Source organism: Platichthys flesus, chromosome 4 (genome assembly GCF_949316205.1).
Source record: "Platichthys flesus chromosome 4, fPlaFle2.1, whole genome shotgun sequence".
Classification (NCBI taxonomy): Eukaryota; Metazoa; Chordata; class Actinopteri; order Pleuronectiformes; family Pleuronectidae; genus Platichthys; species Platichthys flesus.
In genome coordinates this window covers 2,808,452-2,829,975 of record NC_084948.1, presented here as the reverse complement: position 1 = coordinate 2,829,975, position 21,524 = coordinate 2,808,452, and the positions used below count along the sequence as shown (strand labels likewise).

The 21,524-nt window shown below is 40.7% G+C and overlaps 2 protein-coding genes across 3 annotated transcripts; one reads left to right on the top strand and one right to left on the bottom strand.

The window, feature by feature from the left end:
- Window positions 1-102: 102 nt before the first annotated feature.
- Window positions 103-9,984, bottom strand: srpra (SRP receptor subunit alpha). Of its 2 annotated transcripts, none has more exons than XM_062386535.1 (15): window positions 9,905-9,984; window positions 9,641-9,778; window positions 9,326-9,409; window positions 8,669-8,832; window positions 7,963-8,123; window positions 7,714-7,879; window positions 7,125-7,284; window positions 6,891-7,009; window positions 6,670-6,791; window positions 6,488-6,574; window positions 5,256-5,428; window positions 4,134-4,347; window positions 3,745-3,908; window positions 1,933-2,031; window positions 103-1,847 (listed from the first exon to the last, which is right to left on the bottom strand). In XM_062386535.1, exons 2-15 carry the CDS (start codon window positions 9,761-9,763, stop codon window positions 1,719-1,721), a joined length of 1,965 nt encoding a protein of 654 aa, XP_062242519.1. In that variant the 5' UTR covers window positions 9,764-9,778; window positions 9,905-9,984; the 3' UTR covers window positions 103-1,718. The 2 variants fall into 2 exon arrangements, with proteins under 2 accessions (XP_062242519.1, XP_062242520.1); XM_062386536.1 differs by having other exon boundaries at window positions 7,714-7,876.
- Window positions 9,985-10,950: 966 nt separating this feature from the next.
- On the top strand, window positions 10,951-13,767 carry tirap (toll-interleukin 1 receptor (TIR) domain containing adaptor protein). Its single transcript, XM_062386534.1, has 3 exons — window positions 10,951-11,111; window positions 11,432-12,007; window positions 12,360-13,767. Exons 1-3 carry the CDS (start codon window positions 11,105-11,107, stop codon window positions 12,494-12,496), a joined length of 720 nt encoding a protein of 239 aa, XP_062242518.1. The 5' UTR covers window positions 10,951-11,104; the 3' UTR covers window positions 12,497-13,767.
- Window positions 13,768-21,524: the final 7,757 nt, after the last annotated feature.

Below are 21,524 nucleotides of genomic sequence, written 5' to 3'. Positions count from 1 at the left end.
CGTCAGCTAAATGTAATGGAATGTGTATGCATGTCTACCGATACTGAGCTGCTACAGAACATGTACCTCTGCAACATGACAGAACAAGTTCCACTTTATAGCCCGTTGTAGCATATAGCAGCTTTATTTAGAAATGTTTACATTCTCATAAATTAGCTCAAATCTTCTGACACTCATATTGCTCTACCGTAAATTAAAGGGGGGAGTAGAGATAATTGAAACATACATTTCTTCATATAAATCATAAATATAAAGGCCAAGGAGTCTCAGATCTGACTGGTAAGAACTAAAAAGTTTTTTAAATGAAACTGAGGGAGTATATTTTTTTTCCTCTCTTAAAACCAGGGGATCAATTTGTCCATTTTGTGATAAATGTGTTAACAGTGTTATGTAGGTGAGGAGCTCTGGGAGATAATTCATCTGAAACTAGTACCACAGTTGTTAGTGTGTTAGGAGAATTACAACATCCACAGACTTGATACTTGATTGATTCTATGGCTGACCTGTAAACAGGCTACATCCACACTACTACGTTTTAAAATGCCATTATAAAACCAAAGCAATCTCCATCCACACCGGCCTTTGATCTATGCATCAGTTTTAGTCCCTGTCCAAACTAATACAAAACGCATATCACCCAATGCTTGCATGCACAGGAAGCAGATACGTTTACTCTGCAGGTAGTTGTTAGTTGCAGAAAGATTACACACATGAGGCAGCAATAGGTAAAAGTAAGAGCAGGGATTTCTTTGTGTTAATAGACAGACAATGAGGTGGAACTGCTACTGGAGTATTAAGCAACCATGGAAGCAGACAAACACAAGACTGGGAGTCATGGCAAAACAAATACAGCGGAGCGGTATTGAGAGCATTACTCGCCAACAATTTAGCAAAGGCTAACAGACTCAATCTGCAAGCTGTTGAGTGTCTACCTCTTTGTTTCTGCCAGTCCAGACTATACTGTAGCCCCAGAGTTTTCCAAAATAAAACGGGGACGACAGCGTCTCCAAACTTCTGTATTTATAAGAGCTCTGAATTCCATAGCAGCAGAGCCGTGTTTAAAAATCGCAGTAGTGTGAATGTAGCTTGTTTCATACACCTTCACTGGATGAGGAGTGATTTCACACCTGAACTGTCATGGTACTCTTTATGGAAAAAACACCAATGTAGTGACAGTGTTAACTTCTAGGACAGGAGACAGATAGGCACTATGGTCACTAAGCTTTCCTCAGGCACCGGCAGCTGCTGAAATGTCACATCCAGCCAGCCTTCATGACCTGACCTCATTTACACAAAGAGGGGGAAAAGTGACTGACAAAATGCCAGGTGTGGACTTTATTGTCAAAGTCTTTTACTGAGTGAACCAGTAAACTAATGACATTTACAGCCTAAATCCATATAGCCAAAATGTCATTTGGATGCGACTTCATTGATGGAGGTACTTCTCAATTTGGCCCAAAGTTTAGAATTAATGGAACGGTAGGTTTCTGTGGCTTTGATTTGCAAAATGACCACTTTGGTCAAAGAGTGTTCACTTGTCCTTTACTGGGAGGATGGGAGGATAGAAGTCCAATGCGTGACACGAGTTCTTCATTGGATGCGAAGTAGAGCAGGAGGGACAGTAGGATGAGAGACGAGGGCTTGCAGGGCTGGAACATCTCACGGCAGTGTGACAACATTGTTTGAGACGATGAACTTACAGCGGCACATGCGGCCGCTTAAGCCTTCATCAGGGCACTGACCACAGCCCGGGCATTGAGGCTGCGCAGGTCGCTGTAGGTCTGCCCCGTGCCCACAAACACAATGGGCTGACCCGTGATGTACGTCATGGAGATGGCAGCACCAACCTGTAAAAGATGCAGTGGTGTCAGCTTTCTGCTAATCTGTCATATCTCAGGAAACAGCCTCAAACACTGGAGAACGTGATTGTACCTTGTCATCAATGGTGTCAAACTTGGTGAGAACAATTCCATCAATGAGCCGAGGCCTGTCAGACATGGAGTGGTCGGCCAGAGCCTGGTTGAACTTCACCTGAGGACACAAGTAAGAGAGGTGACTCAGCAGGGGCTTAATTTGTACACTGCTGACTTTCACATATCCCTATTTAGGTGAGCAGGAGTAAAAAAACATCTGTACAAGCAAGAGTGCATAGGTCACTGGAGCAACACTGACCCCTGCTGGAGAGTTTCCTTCACAGAAAACATTTTTAAAATCATACAGCATTTTCTTATTTCATATTGTTGTGTTAACCCATTAAGATGTCAAATAAAATGCACTCTTAAAAACAAAGCAAGGTTTAAAAACCACCATCTTAAAACTGAGTGTTTTCGGAAGAGTTGACAATAGCCAGCGTTTACAAAAACTTTAATTTCTCAGCCTTTGACTCAGACGAGCATCAAATATTTTTTGGGAAAGCTCTTACATTTGGCTTTCATCGTAAATCCGCCTCATCCCTGAACATTGAGGTCAGTGGTTCAGCAAGAACATCGTCTGGGTTTAACTCTTAATTGTCATTTTCATTGTTATTTGAAAACCTGCCATTAAGTAAAATCAATCAAATATACTTTATTGTCACATGGAGGAAATTTGTCTTGGGCCAAAGTGCTACAGCCGCTTCAGAACAGGACATTATACAACAAACAATAACAGACTGTACACGAGGACATATAATGAAGATCCTGAATAGTAATGCAGAATAAATACTGCACCTAGCCTAAAAACACTTAAAATGATAAAACACTAAAAAGATATAACAAGGTGAATAAGATGAAATTCAAGAACTGGCATTAAAACTTGACCAAAGTGCAAAATGTGCCAGACAAAGTGCAAAGGTTTTTGAGATACCTGACCGAATGAACAACTCTGTGTGATAGATGTTGGGTTGAATGAGAGCTTGAGGCGGTTGGTTTTACACTTCTAGGCTCTGTAACGTCCGCCTGATGGTGAACGATCAAATTCGGGGAACAGTATGTGTGACGGGCCGGTGAGGATCCTGTGTGCCTGTCTGACCTCAGAACCTTCGCAGATGGTCTGAAGGGAAGGACAATCCGTTTTACCCATCACCTTCAGAACCGTTTTAAACCACGCTCTCATTTTTTATTTTAAATGCACTGTGAGATTGCTGAACCAGGCAGCCATTCCATATCTAATTATACAGATTATCACCTCTCTGTGGTCGAATAACATCTCCTTCGTTTTATTGATGTTACAAATTAGATTGGGACTATCACCCCAGTCTTTAAAGATGTCATTCTCATAACAATATTGTGGGACACTCATCTAAGTGCAACAAGTTTAAAATCACTATCATCAGGAAATTTGATGATTTAATTATTTGGCCAGCAGCTCCTGCATTCGTTGGCGTGCAGCGTGTAGAGGAAAGGAGACCACGTAGCCTTGTGGTTCACCTGTGCTACAGTGTCTCTGAGCGAGTGAGCGGGGCGGGGAGCGGAGCACACGGTGAGATCACAGCTCGTTCACGTGATGCTTGTCATTGAGTCCAACAGTCTTTTAGTGTCCATGGAGCAAAATGTTTCTCTTTTTCTCTGTAATCTGCTCCTGTCGCTTCGGTCGTCAGACCTTTGTATGAAATGCTACTTTAAAATCTTTTTTGCAAGACATTTCTTAGAAAACGTTTATTCAAGTTACTCAGTGAGAACATTTCTCCACAGTGTCACTTTCCTGTTAGTACGTGATGTATCCCAACATAAAGAAAAACACTGAGTCTGTCAGTGATCGTCTTACCAGCTGGTCGACCGCCTCGTTGCCCACCAGAGCCTCCCCAACAAACAGCACCAGGTCAGGCATGTTGACTGCGATGAGTTTGGCCAGGGCTGTCATTAGGGGGGCGTTGTCCTGCATACGCCCAGCAGTGTCCACCAGCACAACGTCAAAGACCTGGTTGCGAGCTGGAGTGGAAGAATGCAGAAGGTATACATGTAACTTTATCATATGGATGATATTCATCATAAATGAAAATGTATTATAACTAACAAAACAGAAAACTCATCACAGCAGCGTTATGGGTTAAATGAACCAGTTCCAATTCTCTGGATCGCTGAGGTACACATGTGGAATCAACAAGAAAACATTCTTCTTCAAATAATCAGTTGGCTAGAAAGAAAATGTTTTACCATAGGCAATGGCTTCCATGGCAATTCCAGCCGCATCTTTGCCGTAGCCCTTCTCATAGAGCTGAACTACGGGCCGTCCCCCATGCTGCTCCCGGGGATGCAGAGAGTTCAGGCGCCTCTCATGAGTGCGGAGCTGCTCCACTGCCCCGGCACGGAAAGTGTCACAGGCTGCGATCAGCACTGTGAAACCGTTCTCGATCAGCCAGAAGGAGATCTGGACCGAGACAGACATGTTTAGTTCATATCAACTCTGACATTTTAAAAGTTACACTCCAAGGTAAGATATAAACAAGTAGTGCTGAGCAAATACTCAGTATAATTTTTTTTTTTTTTTATATTAAAAAAAATGGCTCTGAATCCTGTTTAGCTGCATTTGTTCATGCCTGCACACTGGGACATCTGAATAGAACCGAGTTATCTACATAACATGTAAAACATAGATAATATTTAGTGGTAATTAAAGGGTTTGTTTTGGTAACAAAAACATCAAATCATAAACAGATTTTATTATTCATATCTTAAATAATATTGTAAAAATGTTCTTAAGGCTAAAATAATAATTTCCACTAACCCAACTAACTAACCAATCAGCAAGGTAACAATATAACAAAAGTTCAGTATATATCTTACATGCAGGCAGGGTATGAGGCAGAAGGTAATATTGTTTTAAATGATGTGCCTCAGTGTTTCTAATTTTGAACTAGTTTCTTCGACTTCAGGATGAGAAATCAGTCTTTGAACTTGAAACAAATTCAAATAATTTGAAATGCATAGAAATAATTAGCTGTATCAACTGATTGAACATATTTATTGTGATAGGATTGTGTTCATGTTACCAAATCGTGTTTAATGGTGAAACAAGATTAGAATATGCATTTAACTTAACTCTATAACGTTGCCCTCAGTGCAGACATTTTAACACAGGACGCCCGAGAGTGAATTCTATCTCAGAGTTAGAACTGACCACAATCTCATAAAACAAGGCCAAACTCATTGAGTATGGCCCGAAGCTAGAAGTGACTTCCTTTTTCGATAAACATTTACAAACCACAAAAACTATACTGGAACTCGCAGGAAAGGGGTTGGATTTTGGAAACATTGCACCCCCGCTGAGCACCTCACCTTGGCCAGGTTGGTGGACTTTCCGACCCCATTGACGCCACAAAATGTGATGACAAAGGGCCGTCGCTGGCTCTGTGCATCCATGACATCTCTCAGAATATCCACCCTTCGCTTGGGCTGCAGGATCTGCACCAGCGAGTCCTGTAGGGCCTGTTTTACTGTAGAGGCCACAGCTACAAACACACACAAGTTTCATGAACATGACATTGACTTCAATGTTCTCCAGTCTTCAGATCTGAATCAAGAAGCACACCTGATGTGGTGCAACAGGAGATTGGCAGCATGAATGTGCAGGTGAAAGATCTGCATATCTAAAAATAAGTTTTCAACATATTGTGGAATCAATGTCACAAAGAACTGAGGCTGATGGAGGCCAAACGCAATATGTGTATATGTATATGCATATGTATATTTATATACAATGTTCCTAATAAAGTGCTTATTGAGTGTAAGCTGTAAAATCTGTATCTGGTCTTTGAAATATATACAATATACGTATGTGGGATGTTTCAGAGTTATTATATCCAGATGCTGAAAATTCCACCTTGTTAGTGGGTCCTCCTCAAACAGTTGTACAATACACTTTACATTTTTATTGTAAGTGTGATGAACGTTGTGTGCAGAGTTTTTTACAAACAGTCCATGATGCAGAGCGAAGTTAGAAAACTGTTCATCCTACCTGGTTTATCTGTAGTGAAGATTTTATAGTCAATGTTTTTAGCCAAGGGAAACTGAATTTTCTTTATTACTGTTTACATGTGTGGTCTATTTACTGACCATTACGTGTCTTATATTTCAGAGGTCTGTTAAGCAGCCAACACAATCTTCAGATCAGAGTTCACAACTTTTCAGCTCAATATAAAGCATTGCCGTTACAAAACAAATGTTGTGGTTTAACTTTATAGACAACTATGCTGAAATAAAAAATAGTAAATTATAAAAATTATCTGGCGGCTGTTTTTGCTTGCGGCCCATTACCGTCAACTTCTGTAATTTATCCACAGAAGTTGGAGTACACAGAAGAAAACTTGTTCAACTCGGTCCACAGACTGACTGTTGCCCTGCCCCCACTGACGGCAAGCCACTCTTCACACGTTATTAAAAATCGGAATCACACCGCATTTGACACGACAAGCAGACGAGATGAACGTTTCTCGGGATATGAGAGCCACATACAGACAGACATTTGCGGGATTAGTAGATAGATGAGGATAAATGGTAAAGTTACTTACTGGTGAATGTGCCCATGACTTTTCCCTCCAGTTTTATGGCTACAGAGTCACAGAGCTTGGAGGCAATGTCGGCTGCTACATTCTTTGCTATAGGATGATAAAAAAGAAGAATGAATAGCAGAGAATTCACTCTCACATCTAGCTGAATGAAGAAGGTGGGAGAGGGAGATGTGATATCATACTGATGAGGTGCTCCTTCATCTTCTCCAGCACTGGCTCCATGTCATCACTGCTCAGGCTCTTGGAGCCCACCAGGCCCTTCAGCATCCCAAACATGCCCCCAAAGCTGCCACCCTTTTTGGAGCTGAGGAGAACATGCAAAGTTTGGTACGTGGTCAGAGTACAGCTGATATTAGAGACAATTTTAAGGTATAATGTTAAAATATTCTGAAAACTTTCTTACCTTGTCTTGCTTGTTCCACTGACAACCACTCTCTCATCCTCTTCCTCCATCTCCCCATCGTTACTGGACTCGTAGTCCACAGGCGGAAGCTCTCCCTCCATGGAGCTCACCTGCATCCCCTGAAACACATCCAGCACATTGAGAACTTCAATTGAGTCGTTATTAATGTGACTATCACAGATGACTCTTTAGCTAGAAACCGCTTAGGGAGCGGAGAGGAGGTGGTGTACATACTGGGTCCATTTTGGTTTCCAGGCTCTGGTCGTCACCGTTAGTGGAGCCCTCTCCTTTACTTTTGCTGTAGTCAAGCTCCTTGGTGCTGTTGCCTCCCATGTCCCAAACACGCATTCGTTTCCCTCTTGGTTTCTGGGGCTTTGGAGACTTACTGCTACTACTACAAGAGAGAATGATAGAATTAAGCATTTTTTAAATAGGCAATCTGACATTTACACCAGGAAACTTACAAACCTCGTAGCAATGCTAAAAACGTGATCATTTAAATATCCTGTTTCTAGTACTTCTGTTGGGTGTTGAAAAACACATTACTACTAAAACAATGGTTCTAACTCTAATAGGAACAAACGACACAATCACATCATATTATGCATTCATTGTAAAATCATCAGTTTCTGCCCTTAATACTTTTTAACATCAGGCAAATTCTGTTGAGGATCCACTTGGTGATCTAAACCTTGCAGATTTCTGAAATGGAATTTAACAGTGACACTTGACAGTGGGACTATGCTGCTGCTGCTGGCAAGATGCACCTACTGTATTTCTACCTTTGGCTTTTAAAAACATATATTACTCTCTTTTCTCTTACATGGGTTTTTCAGTAGTTCCCACAATGCGTTTGCGAAAGAATTCCTCTCTCTTCTTCTGCATGTCCTCCTCAGGAGTCAAGCCCTGGTTCCCATTCTCAACAGTCTTCTGCCCAGATGATGTGACCTTGAGCTTGTCACCTTTGGCAGAATCAGCTGCAGGAGCTGCTGAGGTTGAGAACATCACATCAAGTCAGGATTGAGACTGAAATGATGTTACACCTCGAAGAACCACCTCAAAGTGCACATACCCTCCTTTTTGGTATTTTTATTCTTCTTGCCACCCTGTTCCTTGGTTTTGTCCCCACCCTTCGTCTCAATCATGGACTTCACAGTTTTTTGGGACTTCTCTGACTCCTTGAAGGACCGCATGGCGACGTGGCTCCGAGCTTTGCTGCTCTCTTCCGCCTCTCTTGTGGTAAACATTTGATATGAGCCAGCATGAACAGGACAATACAGGTTTTGGTCAGTGAAGAAAGGTTTAAGTATGGTCAACGTCCTAATTATCTTAATGTACTTAAAGGGATAGTTCAACGAAAAATTTAAAATTCTTCTCATTATCTACTCACCACTGCGATGGGGGGGGGGGGGGGGGGGGTGGGGGGGGTGGGTGAAGTGTTTGAGTCCATAAAACACGTCTCAGCAGTAAACCATGTTAAAGCAGAATCCAATAGAACTTAAGTCAATGTTGTTCTCGTCCATTACCATAGGCAATGGCTTCCATGGCAATTCCAGCCGCATCCTTGCCGTAGCCCTTCTCATACACCATTGACTTCAATTGCATGGCACTGCTGTTTACCCCTGAGACTCCAGAAGTGTTTTGTTGACTCAAATACTTCACCCTCCCCTCCATCGGTGTAGTGGTGAGTAGATGATGAGACAGTTTTAATTTACTCAACTAGTTCTGTCTGGTTCATTCAAAAGTAAAGCATGCAGTGTGATCCTGTCTGTTTTTACCTTAGAAGCATTGTGAAGTCGTCTTCGAACTCAAAGTTATTGTTAAGGAGTTTCAGTGCACCCTTCTGCTCCAGCTCATTCTTATAACGATCTCTAAAATGAAGCTGAACATCATCTATGAACTTGTCCACATACGTCAGCGTCAGGATCTTTTGAAAACCCACCTAGAGTAATGATCATTAACAAAAACAAATGATAAACAAAAACAACACAAGTAATGAACAGTTTCATCCATTTTAAAATAGGGTTATCACATGTCAACATCATCAGACCTTTGGTTTGTGCTGTCTTCATTCTTCAATGTAAATGTTGCATATTTGATAAGGTGTTGGTTCGACATTATTATTTTGATTGAAAATAATATTAAACAGTTTAACGTGATGAAATCACTTATTAAGCGTTTAAACAGTATTGCTTATTTATTAATTTTAACGATGCCTAGGTTATGACCTTCCACTTTGCAGGTGCCACATAGCCGATGTCTCTGTTGTGGAACTAGGATTATGTTGTGTATTGTGTCGTGATAAAACATGTTCACATCGTTTCATCTCTATTTGAGATACATACCATTTCGGTTGTATATGTTTCTCATGTGCCCAAACTGTGATGATCTAACAGGGAATGAGTCGTTATTGAGTCTGTAGGTGAGAGACTTACCACAAATATGAGCTCAAACTCATTGTCGAGCTTGTATTTAAGACTCAGGGCCTCGTGAGAGTAGGAATTATTCCCACTTCGCTCCTGTCACAACACACACATAGTTGACAGGTCAGGTGGACACACACGACTCACACAAGACAACACACGATTCTGTTTCTACATCAATACATTGTGACTTCAGGTTGATTCACTCTATAGAAGTTGCTACTTTAGTCCACTGTCGTTGCGCAGTTAGCTTACAGCTGCTACCTGTTAGCTGTAGCTGCTAACTGAGAGTTAGCCAAACAGCAGGCAGCGGTGGTTGTGTCTCACCTGGAGGATGACGGAGCGGATCAACGCGTTGACGGGCCCCGCGAAGGACTCACTGACCCCGGCTCCCTGGAAACACCACAGCACTATCCCCCCTTTACTGAAGATGGTGAAGAAGTCCAGCATCTTGCCCCCACGTATCTGGATTAAAAGCGCACACAGGGGTTGTGAGGGTAAGAAACAGTGAATGGGAAGCACCGAGGATCGTGACTGGTCCGGTAACTGTTTGCAGCCCCGGTGACACCTGCTCACACGGTTCACACTTACCAGGTAATTCTTTAAAGATGATAAAATCCACCACCAGTGCAATGCTGTTTTAGACACGTCAGACGCAGAGCCAGGAAGTGACGCACACTTCCGGGGATAGTTTTTCTCAGTTTCGCGCTTGCGCAGTTTGATTCTAATACCTTATTTTAATTTTTGTAAGTGTTTTCTGATTTTAAAGCTTTACTTTTGTGTCGGTCGTTTAATCTTTATTTAACAGATTCAAAAGCTTTTTTATGATTATTTTGTCAGTCTTTTATTTAGTTATTAAAGTTTCCCGAAGCTTTTCTTAAATTTAATTATTGTCTTTCTTTTATTTTGTTAAAACACATCCTCAAGCTTTTTTAATATGTTTTCGGTCTTTTATTTTTTCCATTGTACTATGAGAATGAAGTGAGAATATTGAGAAACTCTTATACTTTCAGCTGAATTAGAATGAGATAAGATTTAAGATTACATAACATAAAATCATATAGAAGAGTTTTCCATATCTAATGCATAGATTAAACTAACTAATAAAACTCTGGTTTATAATCCACACTTTTTAACACAGTTTTCTCTTTTTAGAGAATATTTAAAAAAGAAACAAGATCAGAAAAGTCCTTAAGGAAATGAATTCCCTCTGTTGTTTTTTAAAAGCTTACTGCATCAGGTGAAAAAATTAAAATGCATTATTGTGACATGACACAATGAATAAATGTAGATCCAATTATAATAGTTCAGCTGGCTCCTCTTCACTTCCTCAGTTTGACAGTAATGCTGCTTACCTCATCTTACACAGGTAGAAAACGTCCAGATATGCATAAGATGCAGGTCTGACTTGCTGTTAAGCTTTTAGCTTCAATCATAATACCATCCAGATAAGAAAGCAGCAGTGTTCAAGGCTTTGAATGTTCTTTTTATTGAGAAACACCAGGAATCGGGTATTAAGGTTTATTTATTTAACTGACAAAGGGTTAACTGCCTGTACCATATACTGTGACGAATGAATCACTTTGCATGTGAAATCAAGCAGAGTTCCTTCCTTATTTTTTCTGGTGAGGTCACTGACGCTCGATAAACTTTTCACTTCGTCTTTGATACTTTCAGTTAGGGCAGACTGTTGCACAGTTCTTAGTTCAGCTACCACGTTTTATAATTTATTTTTATTTTATTTAAGAGGATTTTGGAGAGAAGTTGAAGAGGCATGACAATGTTAACAACATGCATGGTAAGTTGTGGTTTCAGATATTTGCCCTCGTGTGATTTCACCATCGGGTTCTTTTGTTCAAATGTATTTGGTCATTATCTTTTAACCAGCCTTCCTTTGTTAACTTGGTTAAAGCATGATAGTGGTTGGTTTTTCAATTTAATTTCCAGCAAAAACAAAGAATAATTTTACCGTAGCCACTTTAGCTACTAGCTCATTGTTATTATCTGCTGCTAATGTTTAACAGATAACGCAGAGAGCGGATTTTGTTTTGTGTTGTGTTTTGTGTTTAGAAAAGTGTAATTAAGTTAGTAATACGCAGTTAGTCTTTCTCGTTTCAGGTTGGTTCCGAAACCTCTTGAAATCAAGAATATCGTTGTCATCCCAACATGAAGAAAAAGCTAGCAAGACAAGTGTTTTGACACCAATTACATATACACCAACATCATCGCCATCATCATCGTCTGGACCCAAAAATCCGCCGTCTGCTCTAAGCTCAAACCTGAGATGGAGACGAAAATATGACTTGCTCGTGTGCCACAGTCTCGCTGACAGTGACATTGAGGAGGCCAAGGGCCTGGTCTCTTTCCTGGAGGCTTCGCCCCGCAACCTCAGGTGCTTCCTCTGGCAAAGGGACGTTTGTCCAGGAAGTCCAATTTTCACAGAATTCTGTCAGGCTGTGCAGGAGAGCCACTTGCAGGCTCTGCTCATCACTCCTGACTTCCTGCAGGAAGAGTGGTGCATGTACATGATGCACCAGGCTTTGGCGGAGGGGCCCATGTCCAAGCGACTGATTCCTCTGATACAGAACATATCCCATGATAAGTACCCTCAGGAAATCAAGTTCTTCTTCTACATTAACCTGAGCAGGAACATTGACCAAGGATATGGTCTCATCAACACCACGGTGCTCAAGTGTGAGTATTGGTCCAGCTCCATGCACAAGCTTTCATTCATGATAATATTTTTTTTCTTTATCTGTCAAGCCCCAAAAGTCCCCTGATGAAACCAGATTCACAAGATCTGGATTTTATTTGGAACTGCAGCAAATTGCACTCACTCGCAAATATCAGTTCCCTTAACATGCCTGATTTCTTAAAAAATCCTGGATGAAAATGTCTGGGTAATATGTTGATTCGTTTTTGCACAATACTGTTAGCAAACAAAAAAATGCAGATGAAAGCAGATATTAAGAATTGTGGTTTATTTAATCTGCAAGAGAAGCGGAGAATCCATGTTTAATACCATCCTCTCATTTTTTGTCTCCAGATCTAGAAGACCTGGTTAAAAATGAGAGGACACTCGACTCCAATGTGGACAGCTCTCACAATGGACTAAGCTGGGAGGGCAGCTCACAAGGAGACAAGCTGATCTCAAACAACAAACCTGCTGAGACTTCACTCTGAAAGTGACGCAGGAAAGAATTGACCGATTTAATGATGTTGGCTGAAATAATGCCTCAACAGTAATTTAAAGAACACGATGAAGGACAAGAGGCTCAGAGTGGAAGAAAACACTGCTGCTGTAGGCTGAATTCAACTTATTAATCACACCATGTTAAGGAAAGTATTCAGTGTCTATAGTGTTTTTTTCTTTGTCTTTTGTGTAAAGATGTATAATATGTAACAATTCTACAAGAAAATATCTAAAAGTCACTGGACCTGTGTTACATATTTTTTTGATGTAATGATACAAAATGTTTCCAACAATCGTTAAACCCAGACAAATCCCCAACTTATCAGGACGTTTCCTTTGTATTGCCTAATATCTGCTTTACCTGCAATAACGTCTCTGCCATAACCTTAAACCATGTATGAAAAAGGAAGGTACCTTAACTCCATAATTGGTCAGTCTTACAGTTTTTCTCCAAGGCTCTGGCTCATTTCACGAAACAGAAATGACATTCTCAAAACAACACGCGCAAACCTCCAAACCACTAGGCACTTGTTCACAACAGATTGGAATATCTCATTCCTTTAATCAAATTGCAATTGTATTAGCACATCCTTGCAATGACAAGTACAATTTCCAACAGCTTGCACAAATTTCAAATGATTTAGCACACCTTTGCAAACAGTTAGGTACAATTGCCTTCAGTTAGCCCAATTACCAATTGAATATATATTGCTGGTCAAAACTGACTGTCGCTTCTCAGTCAAGTGGTCGTTCGAACATGTTGGCATAATTTCATTGTGTACATCATCACCTGCACAATAGTTCACTGCACTGTCAAAATCGTACAGGCACATAATACCATGAAAAACATCATGGTATATACTGTAATAAGGATATCTTTGATCATCGGTTTAATTTTCAGGTGCAACTAGAACTTTAGTAATCAAGGTTGAGTTTCACACATCTGATCACCAATCATACAGTAAGTTTACAGTTTTTCTCAATTGCTTTGGCTCATTTCACGAAACAGAAATGACATTCTCAGAGCTCTAAGTGCAATTGGCAAAATAGCCCATATGGTTCAGCACAACTACATAGATCACCTTCAAAAGGTCATATCTCACTATACCAAATTTTAGTTTTGATGTGCCTATTGCTTGACAGTATATTGTGCTGCACACATTTTCTGTTACTGTAACCATGATGTATGGCAATTACTGTAACAATTTCCATGGCAGAATGAGTTCAATAAACATATTTTATGTGAAACCTTGAATAAATCTTTTTTCTGTTTGATACACATAATATTCTGGAAAGAAAACATCTACTGTATCCACCCAGTGACCATTTAAGGACTGAGCCAAGATTGAAATGTGCACATGAGGGATATTTCTATGGTCCACTGCCATACTGACAAAACATCTTAACATTTTGACCTGTAGTGTTTAAACAATGCCAAAGGGACTTTTCATTTTGGGGGCACTGACTATTTGTATGAGAAAAGGATTTAGTTTTGACTGATGAGTTGTCTGTTTTGGGAGAGATATGACCTTTTGCAGGTGTGCTATGGAGATTTGCTGAACCATCTGTGTTATTTTGGCAAATGTATTTAAAGCTTTGAGAATGTCCTGCTTTTTCTGAGAGATGAGCCACAGCAATTGAGAAGGAAATTTTCATTTTGGGGGCACTGACTATTTATATGAGAAAATAATTTGGTTTGAGTTTGAGTTAACTGTTTTGGGTGAGATATGACCTTTTGAAGGTGATCTATGTAGTTGTGCTGAACCATATGGGCTATTTTGCCAATTGCACCTAACTGTTTGCAAAGGTGTGCTAAATCACACCTTTGCACACTCTGTAAATTTCCACTGCTATGCGGATGACACCGAGTTATACTTATCAATAAAACCTGAACAAAGCAATCAATTAACTAAACTTCGTGTGTGCAAGCTGTTGGAAATTGTACTTGTCATTGCAAGGATGTGCTAATACAATTGCAATTTGATTAAAGGAATGAGATATTCCAATCTGTTGTGAACAAGTGTCCAGTGGTTTGGAGGTTTGCACGTGTTGTTTTGAGAATGTCATTTCTGTTTCGTGAAATGAGCCAAAGCAATGGAGAAAAACTGTAATGGATCATGATTATTTATCATTGTTTTCTGAGTAAATTACCTTTCTTTCCAAAACTCTTGAGTGAGCTATCTTTAATCAGCTCTCCTCCTATCTTCACCATAATAACCTTCTTGACCCTCACCCGTCTGGTTTCAAGGCAGGCCCCTCAAATGAGACTGCCCTCCTTGCTGTCTCTGAGCAACTTCACACTGCTAGAGCAGCCTCTTCCTCCTCTGTCCTTATCTGTCTAGACCTCTCTGCTGCATTTGACACAGTGAACCACCAGATCTTTATTTCCTTCCTTCAGGACCTGGGCTCTGCTCTCTCTCTTCCTACCTCAACGACCGCGTTTATCGGGTAACTTGGGGAGGATCTGTGTCTGAACCTTGTCCTCTCACTACTGGGGTCCCTCAAAGTTTTGTCCTGAGTCCCATCCTCTTTTCTCTGTAGACCAACTCTCTCAGCTCTGTCATTCACTCACATGGCTTTTCCTACCATAGCTATGCTGATGACACCCGACTAATCCACTCTTTTCCCCAATCTGAAACACAGGTAGCAGCAAAAATCTCTGCCTGTCTGACTTGCATCTCTAAGTGGATGTCTGCACACCACCTGAAAATTAATCTTGAAAGGACTGAACTACTTCTCCTTCCAGGGAAATATTCTTCCACCCAGGACCTGACTATTACCTTTGACAACTCCGTGTTAACCCCCACCCAGACTGCTAGGAACCTGGGTCTCACACTCACTGAGTCTGTGTGTGGGTGTGACACTCGACAGTCAAGTCCACACACAGACTCAGTGAATGTTGAGTCTGTGTGTGCTTTTGCTCAAACGATGTCGGACACAGTCGTTTTCTCTGGCCCGCTCCCTAATACAACAGGTGATGACATGTTTTGCCGCATGTTGTCTTTTAACCGCTGGCTGTTGAAGTGGTGTCCTGTAAACGGTGTGGGCTTTATAGATAATTGGCTAACTTTTTTGAGAAAACCTGGTCTTGTTAGGAGAGACGGCGTTCATCCCACTTGGGATGGAGCAGCTCTCTTATCTAGGAATATTACTCAGTCTATAACATGACAACCCATAGTTGGGACCAGGAAGCAGAGCTGCAGTGCTAAACACTTCTCTGCGCTCCCTCTGGATCAGTCACAAAGCCACATAGAGATTGTGTCTGTTCACCGTCCGATTAAATTATTGAAATTAAACAATAACAGAGCGAGAACTCCACACAAAAATCTAATACAAATTAAAACAACCTCTGAAACAGTCTTTTAAACATTAGAACACTGTCAAAAAAGGCTCTTTTAGTTAATGAAATTAAACATAGATTTATTGTCCCTAACTGAGACGTGGCTGCATCCTGATGAATATGTCAGTCTAAATGAATCTACTCCCCCAGTCATATCAATTCACAGGTTCCTAGAGAAATTGGGCGAGGAGGTGGAGTTGCTGCTATTTTTAACTCCAGTCTATCAATTAATCCTAAACCTAAACTCAGCTACAAATCATTTGAATGTCTGGTTCTTAGTCTTCCACGCCAATCCAGGAAAGATTGCCTTAGCGTAGCATTTATTTCAATACTAGACTCTATTGGTTTCAGTCAATGTGTGCACAAACCTACTCATTGTTGTAACCACACACTTGACTTGGTATTATCGTACGGGGTCGGAATTGAAAATTTAACAGTACTTCCGCCCAATCCAGTTCTATCAGACCATAATTTAATAACCTTTGATTTTACAATTCCTTGAATTTATACCACTTATAAAAATTTCATTTTCTAGATGTCTACCTGATAGTGCTTTAGCTAAATTTAAGGAAATAATTCCAATTACATTTAAACCCGTATTAGCAGTAGATATAAACAACAAATTCTTTAAAAACCTGAGCTCCATTGAGATCGACCACCTCGGTGATAGCTCTGCAGACTCACTACGATTAACATTAGACTCAATAGCGCCTCTAAAAAGGAAAAATGTCAAACATAGTAAATTAGCTCCGTGGTATAATTCCCAGACAAATGAGTTAAAACAATTATCAAGAAAACTAGAAAGGAAGTGGCGCTCCAGCAACCATGTTGAAAATCTAATAGACTGGAAGAATAGTGTTAAAGAATATAAAAAGGCTCTCCACAAGCTACTATTCAAAACTAATAGAAGAGGATAAAAACAACCCCAGGTTTCTCTTCAGCACTGTAGCCAGGCTGACAGAGAGTCACACCTCCACCGAATCCAGTATTCCTTGATCCCTAAATAGCAATATCTTTATGACCTTTTTTAATGATAAAATTCAAACTATTAGAAATAAGATCAACCTTCTCCTGCCCTCAATTGGCACTAATACCCTCCCAACAACAGAGATCTCAGAAACGGCTGACAATCATTCCCATTACTTAGACAGCTTCTCTCTGATCACCCGTGATCAGTTTACCAAAATAATCTCAGGTTCTAAACCAACAACCTGTATCTTAGATCCCATTCCTACAAAATTACTTAAAGAAATTCTGCCCCTAATTGATAGTTTGTTACTTAACATTATCAATCTGTCATTATCATCAGGTTATGTACCACAGTCTTTTAAAATAGCTGTAATCAAACCCCTACTCAAAAAACCCACCCTAGACCCAGAGGTTTTAGCCAATTACAGGACAATATCTAATCTCCCCTTCATTTCTAAAATCTTAGAAAAAGTTGTAGCCAACCAGCTGTGTAAGTTTCTCCAGGAAAATAATATATATGAAAACTTTCAGTCGGGGTTTAGAGCCAATCACAGTACAGAGACAGCCTTGGCAAAAGTCACTAGTGACCTTTTAATAGCCTCAGATCCGGGACTTGTGTCTGTCCTCGTTCTGTTAGATCTCAGTGCAGCATTCGACACAATTGACCATCAAATTGTATTACAAAGACTCAAACAGTTAATTAACATTAATGGAACCGCCCTTAACTGGTTTAAATCGTATTTTTCTGATCGCTCCCAATTCGTGCAAATTAATGATGAGTCATCTGTGCGCACCAAAGTTAACCATGGTGTTCCAGAGGGCTCTGTGCTCGGCCCAATTTTATTCTCATTATATATGCTTCCACTAGGAAACATTATCAGGACACACTCTGTAAATTTCCACTGCTATGCGGATGACACCGAGTTATACTTATCAATAAAACCTGAACAAAGCAATCAATTAACTAAACTTCGAACATGTCTCAAGGACATGAAAACCTGGATGACCCGCAATTTTCACTTATTAAACTCAGACAAATCAGAGGTTATAATACTTGGCCCCAAACACCTTAGAGATACATTATCTAATGATATAGCTGCGCTAGACGACATTGCCCTTGCTTCCAATGAAACAGTCAGGAACTTGGGAGTGATCTTCGATCCTGATTTATCCTTTAATAGTCACTTAAAACAAATTTCTAGGACCGCCTTTTTTCACTTGCGTAATATTTAAAAAATTAGAGATGTCCTTTTGCAAAAAGATGCAGAAAAACTAGTCCACGCCTTTGTTACATCGAGACTGGACTATTGTAATTCATTATTATCAGGCTCCAGCAGTAAGTCGTTAAAGACTCTACAGCTTGTCCAAAATGCCGCAGCACGTGTCCTGACAAGAACAAAGAAAAGAGAGCACATTTCTCCAGTATTAGCATCGCTACACTGGCTTCCAGGTAAATCTGGAATAGAATTTAAAGTTCTCCTCCTCACCTTCAAGGCCCTTAATGATATAGCGCCTTTTTACCTTAAAGAGCTGGTAGTACCTTATAAACCCACTGGAGCACTCCGCTCCCAGAATTCAAGCCTACTTATCGTCCCTAAAGTCTCTAAAAGTAGAGTAGGAGCCAGAGCTTTTAGCCATCAAGCCCCTCGGCTGTGGAATCATCTACCACTTTCAGTTCGGGAGGCAGACACCATCTGTTCGTTTAAGAGTAGGCTCAAAACCTTCCTTTTTTGATAACTTTATGACACATGACACACGGAGCTTCTCTTTCCAGCTTCTCCTTCCTCTTCTCCATCCCAATCCCCCTTCCCCGGAATTCCTTTGCTTTATCGCCCGCAGATCCAGGGCCTCTGTGGCCGCACCATGGATTGCGGTTTGTGGATCGCGCACCGGGGGTCGCGGTGTTTGATGCAGTGTGGCGGATGTGGGCTGATCGTGGTGCTGGTGGCGGACCCTATGTCGCGTTGGCATTGGGCACGGGCGGTGGACCAGGACCGTGGAGGTGGCTCGTGATGGGTCCTGGTGGGCGGTGGTGGAGGGTGACTGAGGACTGGAGTGGCGTCTGGTTTGGATGGTGGATCGTGGTCTGGATGGTTGCTGACCATGGCCTGTGATTGCAGCGGGACTGCTTGGCATGTCATGTTGGGGTTGTCCTTCGGGATGTCTACCCTCATCAAATAATGCTAGAGACTTTGATTATTGATGATGTTCTCCTACACGTGGCATCTATTGCACTTCTGTCCGTCCTGGGAGAGGGACCCCTCACATGTGGCTCTCTCTGAGGTTTCTACATATTTTTACCCTGTTAAAAGGGTTTTTAGTAGTTTTTCCTTACTCTTGCTGAGGGTTAAGGACAGAGGATGTCACACCCTGTTAAAGCCCTATGAGATGAATTGTAATTTGTGAATATGGGCTATACAAATAAAATTTGATTGATTGATTGATTGACTGCCAACATTACTGCAATAACCCGTTCCTGTAGATACATGCTCCACAACATCAGGAGAATACGCCCCCTTTTCACATAGGAGGCGGCGCAGGTTCTGGTCCAGGCTCTGGTCATCTCACACCTAGACTACTCTAACTCCCTCCTGCTAGCGCCATCCGACCTCTGCAGCTCATCCAGAATGCAGCAGCTCGACTGGTCTTTAACCTAAATTCACTCACACTACTCCACTCCTCCGCTCCCTTCACTGGGCCGTTTCAAAACATTTGTACTTGCGTACCGTGCTGCGAACGGATCGGGTCCAGTTAACATCCAGGACATGGTCAAACCATAGGGTCAAACATTACACCCTAGCCCGTTCACTATCTCTGCATCTGCCAATCGGCTTGATGCTCCCTCACTGCGAGGTGATCACTCATCAAAATCACGACTGTTTGCTGTCATGGCTCCTTATTAGTGGAATGAGCTCCCCATCGACATCAGGACATCAGAAAGTCTACACCTCTTCTGCCACAGACTAAAAACACACCTCTTCCGACAATATCTTGAATAAAAGTTTAAACTAACAATTTAGGCACTTACTTAGAGCACTTTGTAGTTTTTTTTTTTAAGAGATTGTATGTTCTTGATTCTTGTTGTTCTGGGTTTGTACCCTCATGGTTAAATGCATTTATTGTAAGTCACTTTGGACAAAAGTGTCAGCTAAATGAAATGTAATGTAATTACCTTGTCAGGAAGAATTGAATTGGCAATGGTGGTGAAGGCAACAACTTCCATGTTGTAGCTTTATTATGACAAAGTCAAACTTGTGTTATTGTTTTGATTGAGAGACCCCTAGCAGCTGAAGTTACATTTTGTTACATTTTAAGCATACAAAATAATCAAATAATAATAATAACATTCAAAATCACCAAACCATTGTTTCTTTAATGAAAAACTGCAATTTTTTACACAGAATTTAATTCAATTTTTTTCAATTTAGAGTTAGCAATTGTGTCAATAAGGCTTATTAACTTTATGTTAAACATAACAAATTTGTGTGTTACCACTATAATTATATTTTCAAATTGGATCCACAATATACTGGGTTATAACTTCACCTTTTTTCTCTCTGTTATAGCATAATCAACACTGGATGTGTGGCAAGGATGATCTATCATTGAACAGGAATTGTTTTATTTCTGGCAGCACTTACTGGTTTCCCGTATTAGATCTAGAGAAGTAGTTTGCAATTGCCAACTGCTGTTGAATTTCTTGAGAAATGGGAAGTAGAACACAGAACATGCATGTGATTCTCCTTTTAAATGTGATAATTGAAAGTGTTACAGATCAAGTATTCCACTAGGTGGTGTATTTACCAGTACAATTGAATTGAGAGTGTTTACAGTAAGATGCCAGGACCTAAATCTGTTCACACATTCACATTATGGGGAATTGTCTTTCTGATGGGGACAAAAAAACAGAAAGTAGATCATCGACCTCTAAGGTAAATACATTATTTTAAAGTTAGGTTTAGGTTAAGACAGGTTCGGGAGAGTAATAATTACGGTTAAGGTTAGAGAAGTCTACAACTGTGCATGTATGTGTGTGTGTGTGTGTGTGTGTGTGTGTGAGTGGTTGTGTGTGAGAGAGGGAGAAAGTAACAGTTAAAGGGAAGTCCCCCTCCACCCATGACAAACAGCTGACAGTGATATTACATTACATTACATTACATTTCATTTAGCTGACGCTTTTATCCAAAGCGACTTACAATAATTGCATTCAAACCCGAGGGTACATACCAAGGACGACAAGAATCAAGAAAGTACAATTTCTTCAAATAAAGCAAAACTACAAAGTGCTATAAGTAAGTGCCATTTAAGTGCTACTAAAGTGTTAGTTTCAAAAAGTTGTTAGTGTTTTTATTTATTTATTTTTTTATTCAAGGTAAAGTCGGAAGAGGTGTGTTTTTAGTTTTCGGCGGAAGATGTGTAAACTTTCTGATGTCCGGATGTCAATGGGGAGCTCATTCCACCATTTAGGAGCCAGGACGGAAAACAGTCGTGTTTTTGATGAGTGTTTAGCTCGCAGTGAGGGAGCAACGAGCTGATTGGCCGAAGCAGAGCGGAGTGAACGGGGTGGGGTGTAACGTTTGACCATGTCCTGGATGTAGACTGGACCAGATCCGTTCACAGCATGGTACGCAAGTACTAGTGTTTTGAACCGGATGCGAGCAGCCACTGGTAACCAGTGAATATAACCTTTTACTGAACTGGACTTAAAG

Excerpts from the sequence above, each read along its gene's own strand:
- srpra (XM_062386535.1), bottom strand. The coding sequence starts at position 9,763 with ATGCTGGACTTCTTCACCATCTTCAGTAAAGGGGGGATAGTGCTGTGG. Across the intron at positions 8,124-8,668 it reads GACTTCACAATGCTTCTAAG|AGAGGCGGAAGAGAGCAGCA; the intron begins GTAAAAACAGAC and ends GTTTACCACAAG. Across the intron at positions 4,348-5,255 it reads AGTCCACCAACCTGGCCAAG|ATCTCCTTCTGGCTGATCGA; the intron begins GTGAGGTGCTCA and ends GTCTCGGTCCAG.
- tirap (XM_062386534.1), top strand. Across the intron at positions 12,008-12,359 it reads CAACACCACGGTGCTCAAGT|ATCTAGAAGACCTGGTTAAA; the intron begins GTGAGTATTGGT and ends TTTTGTCTCCAG.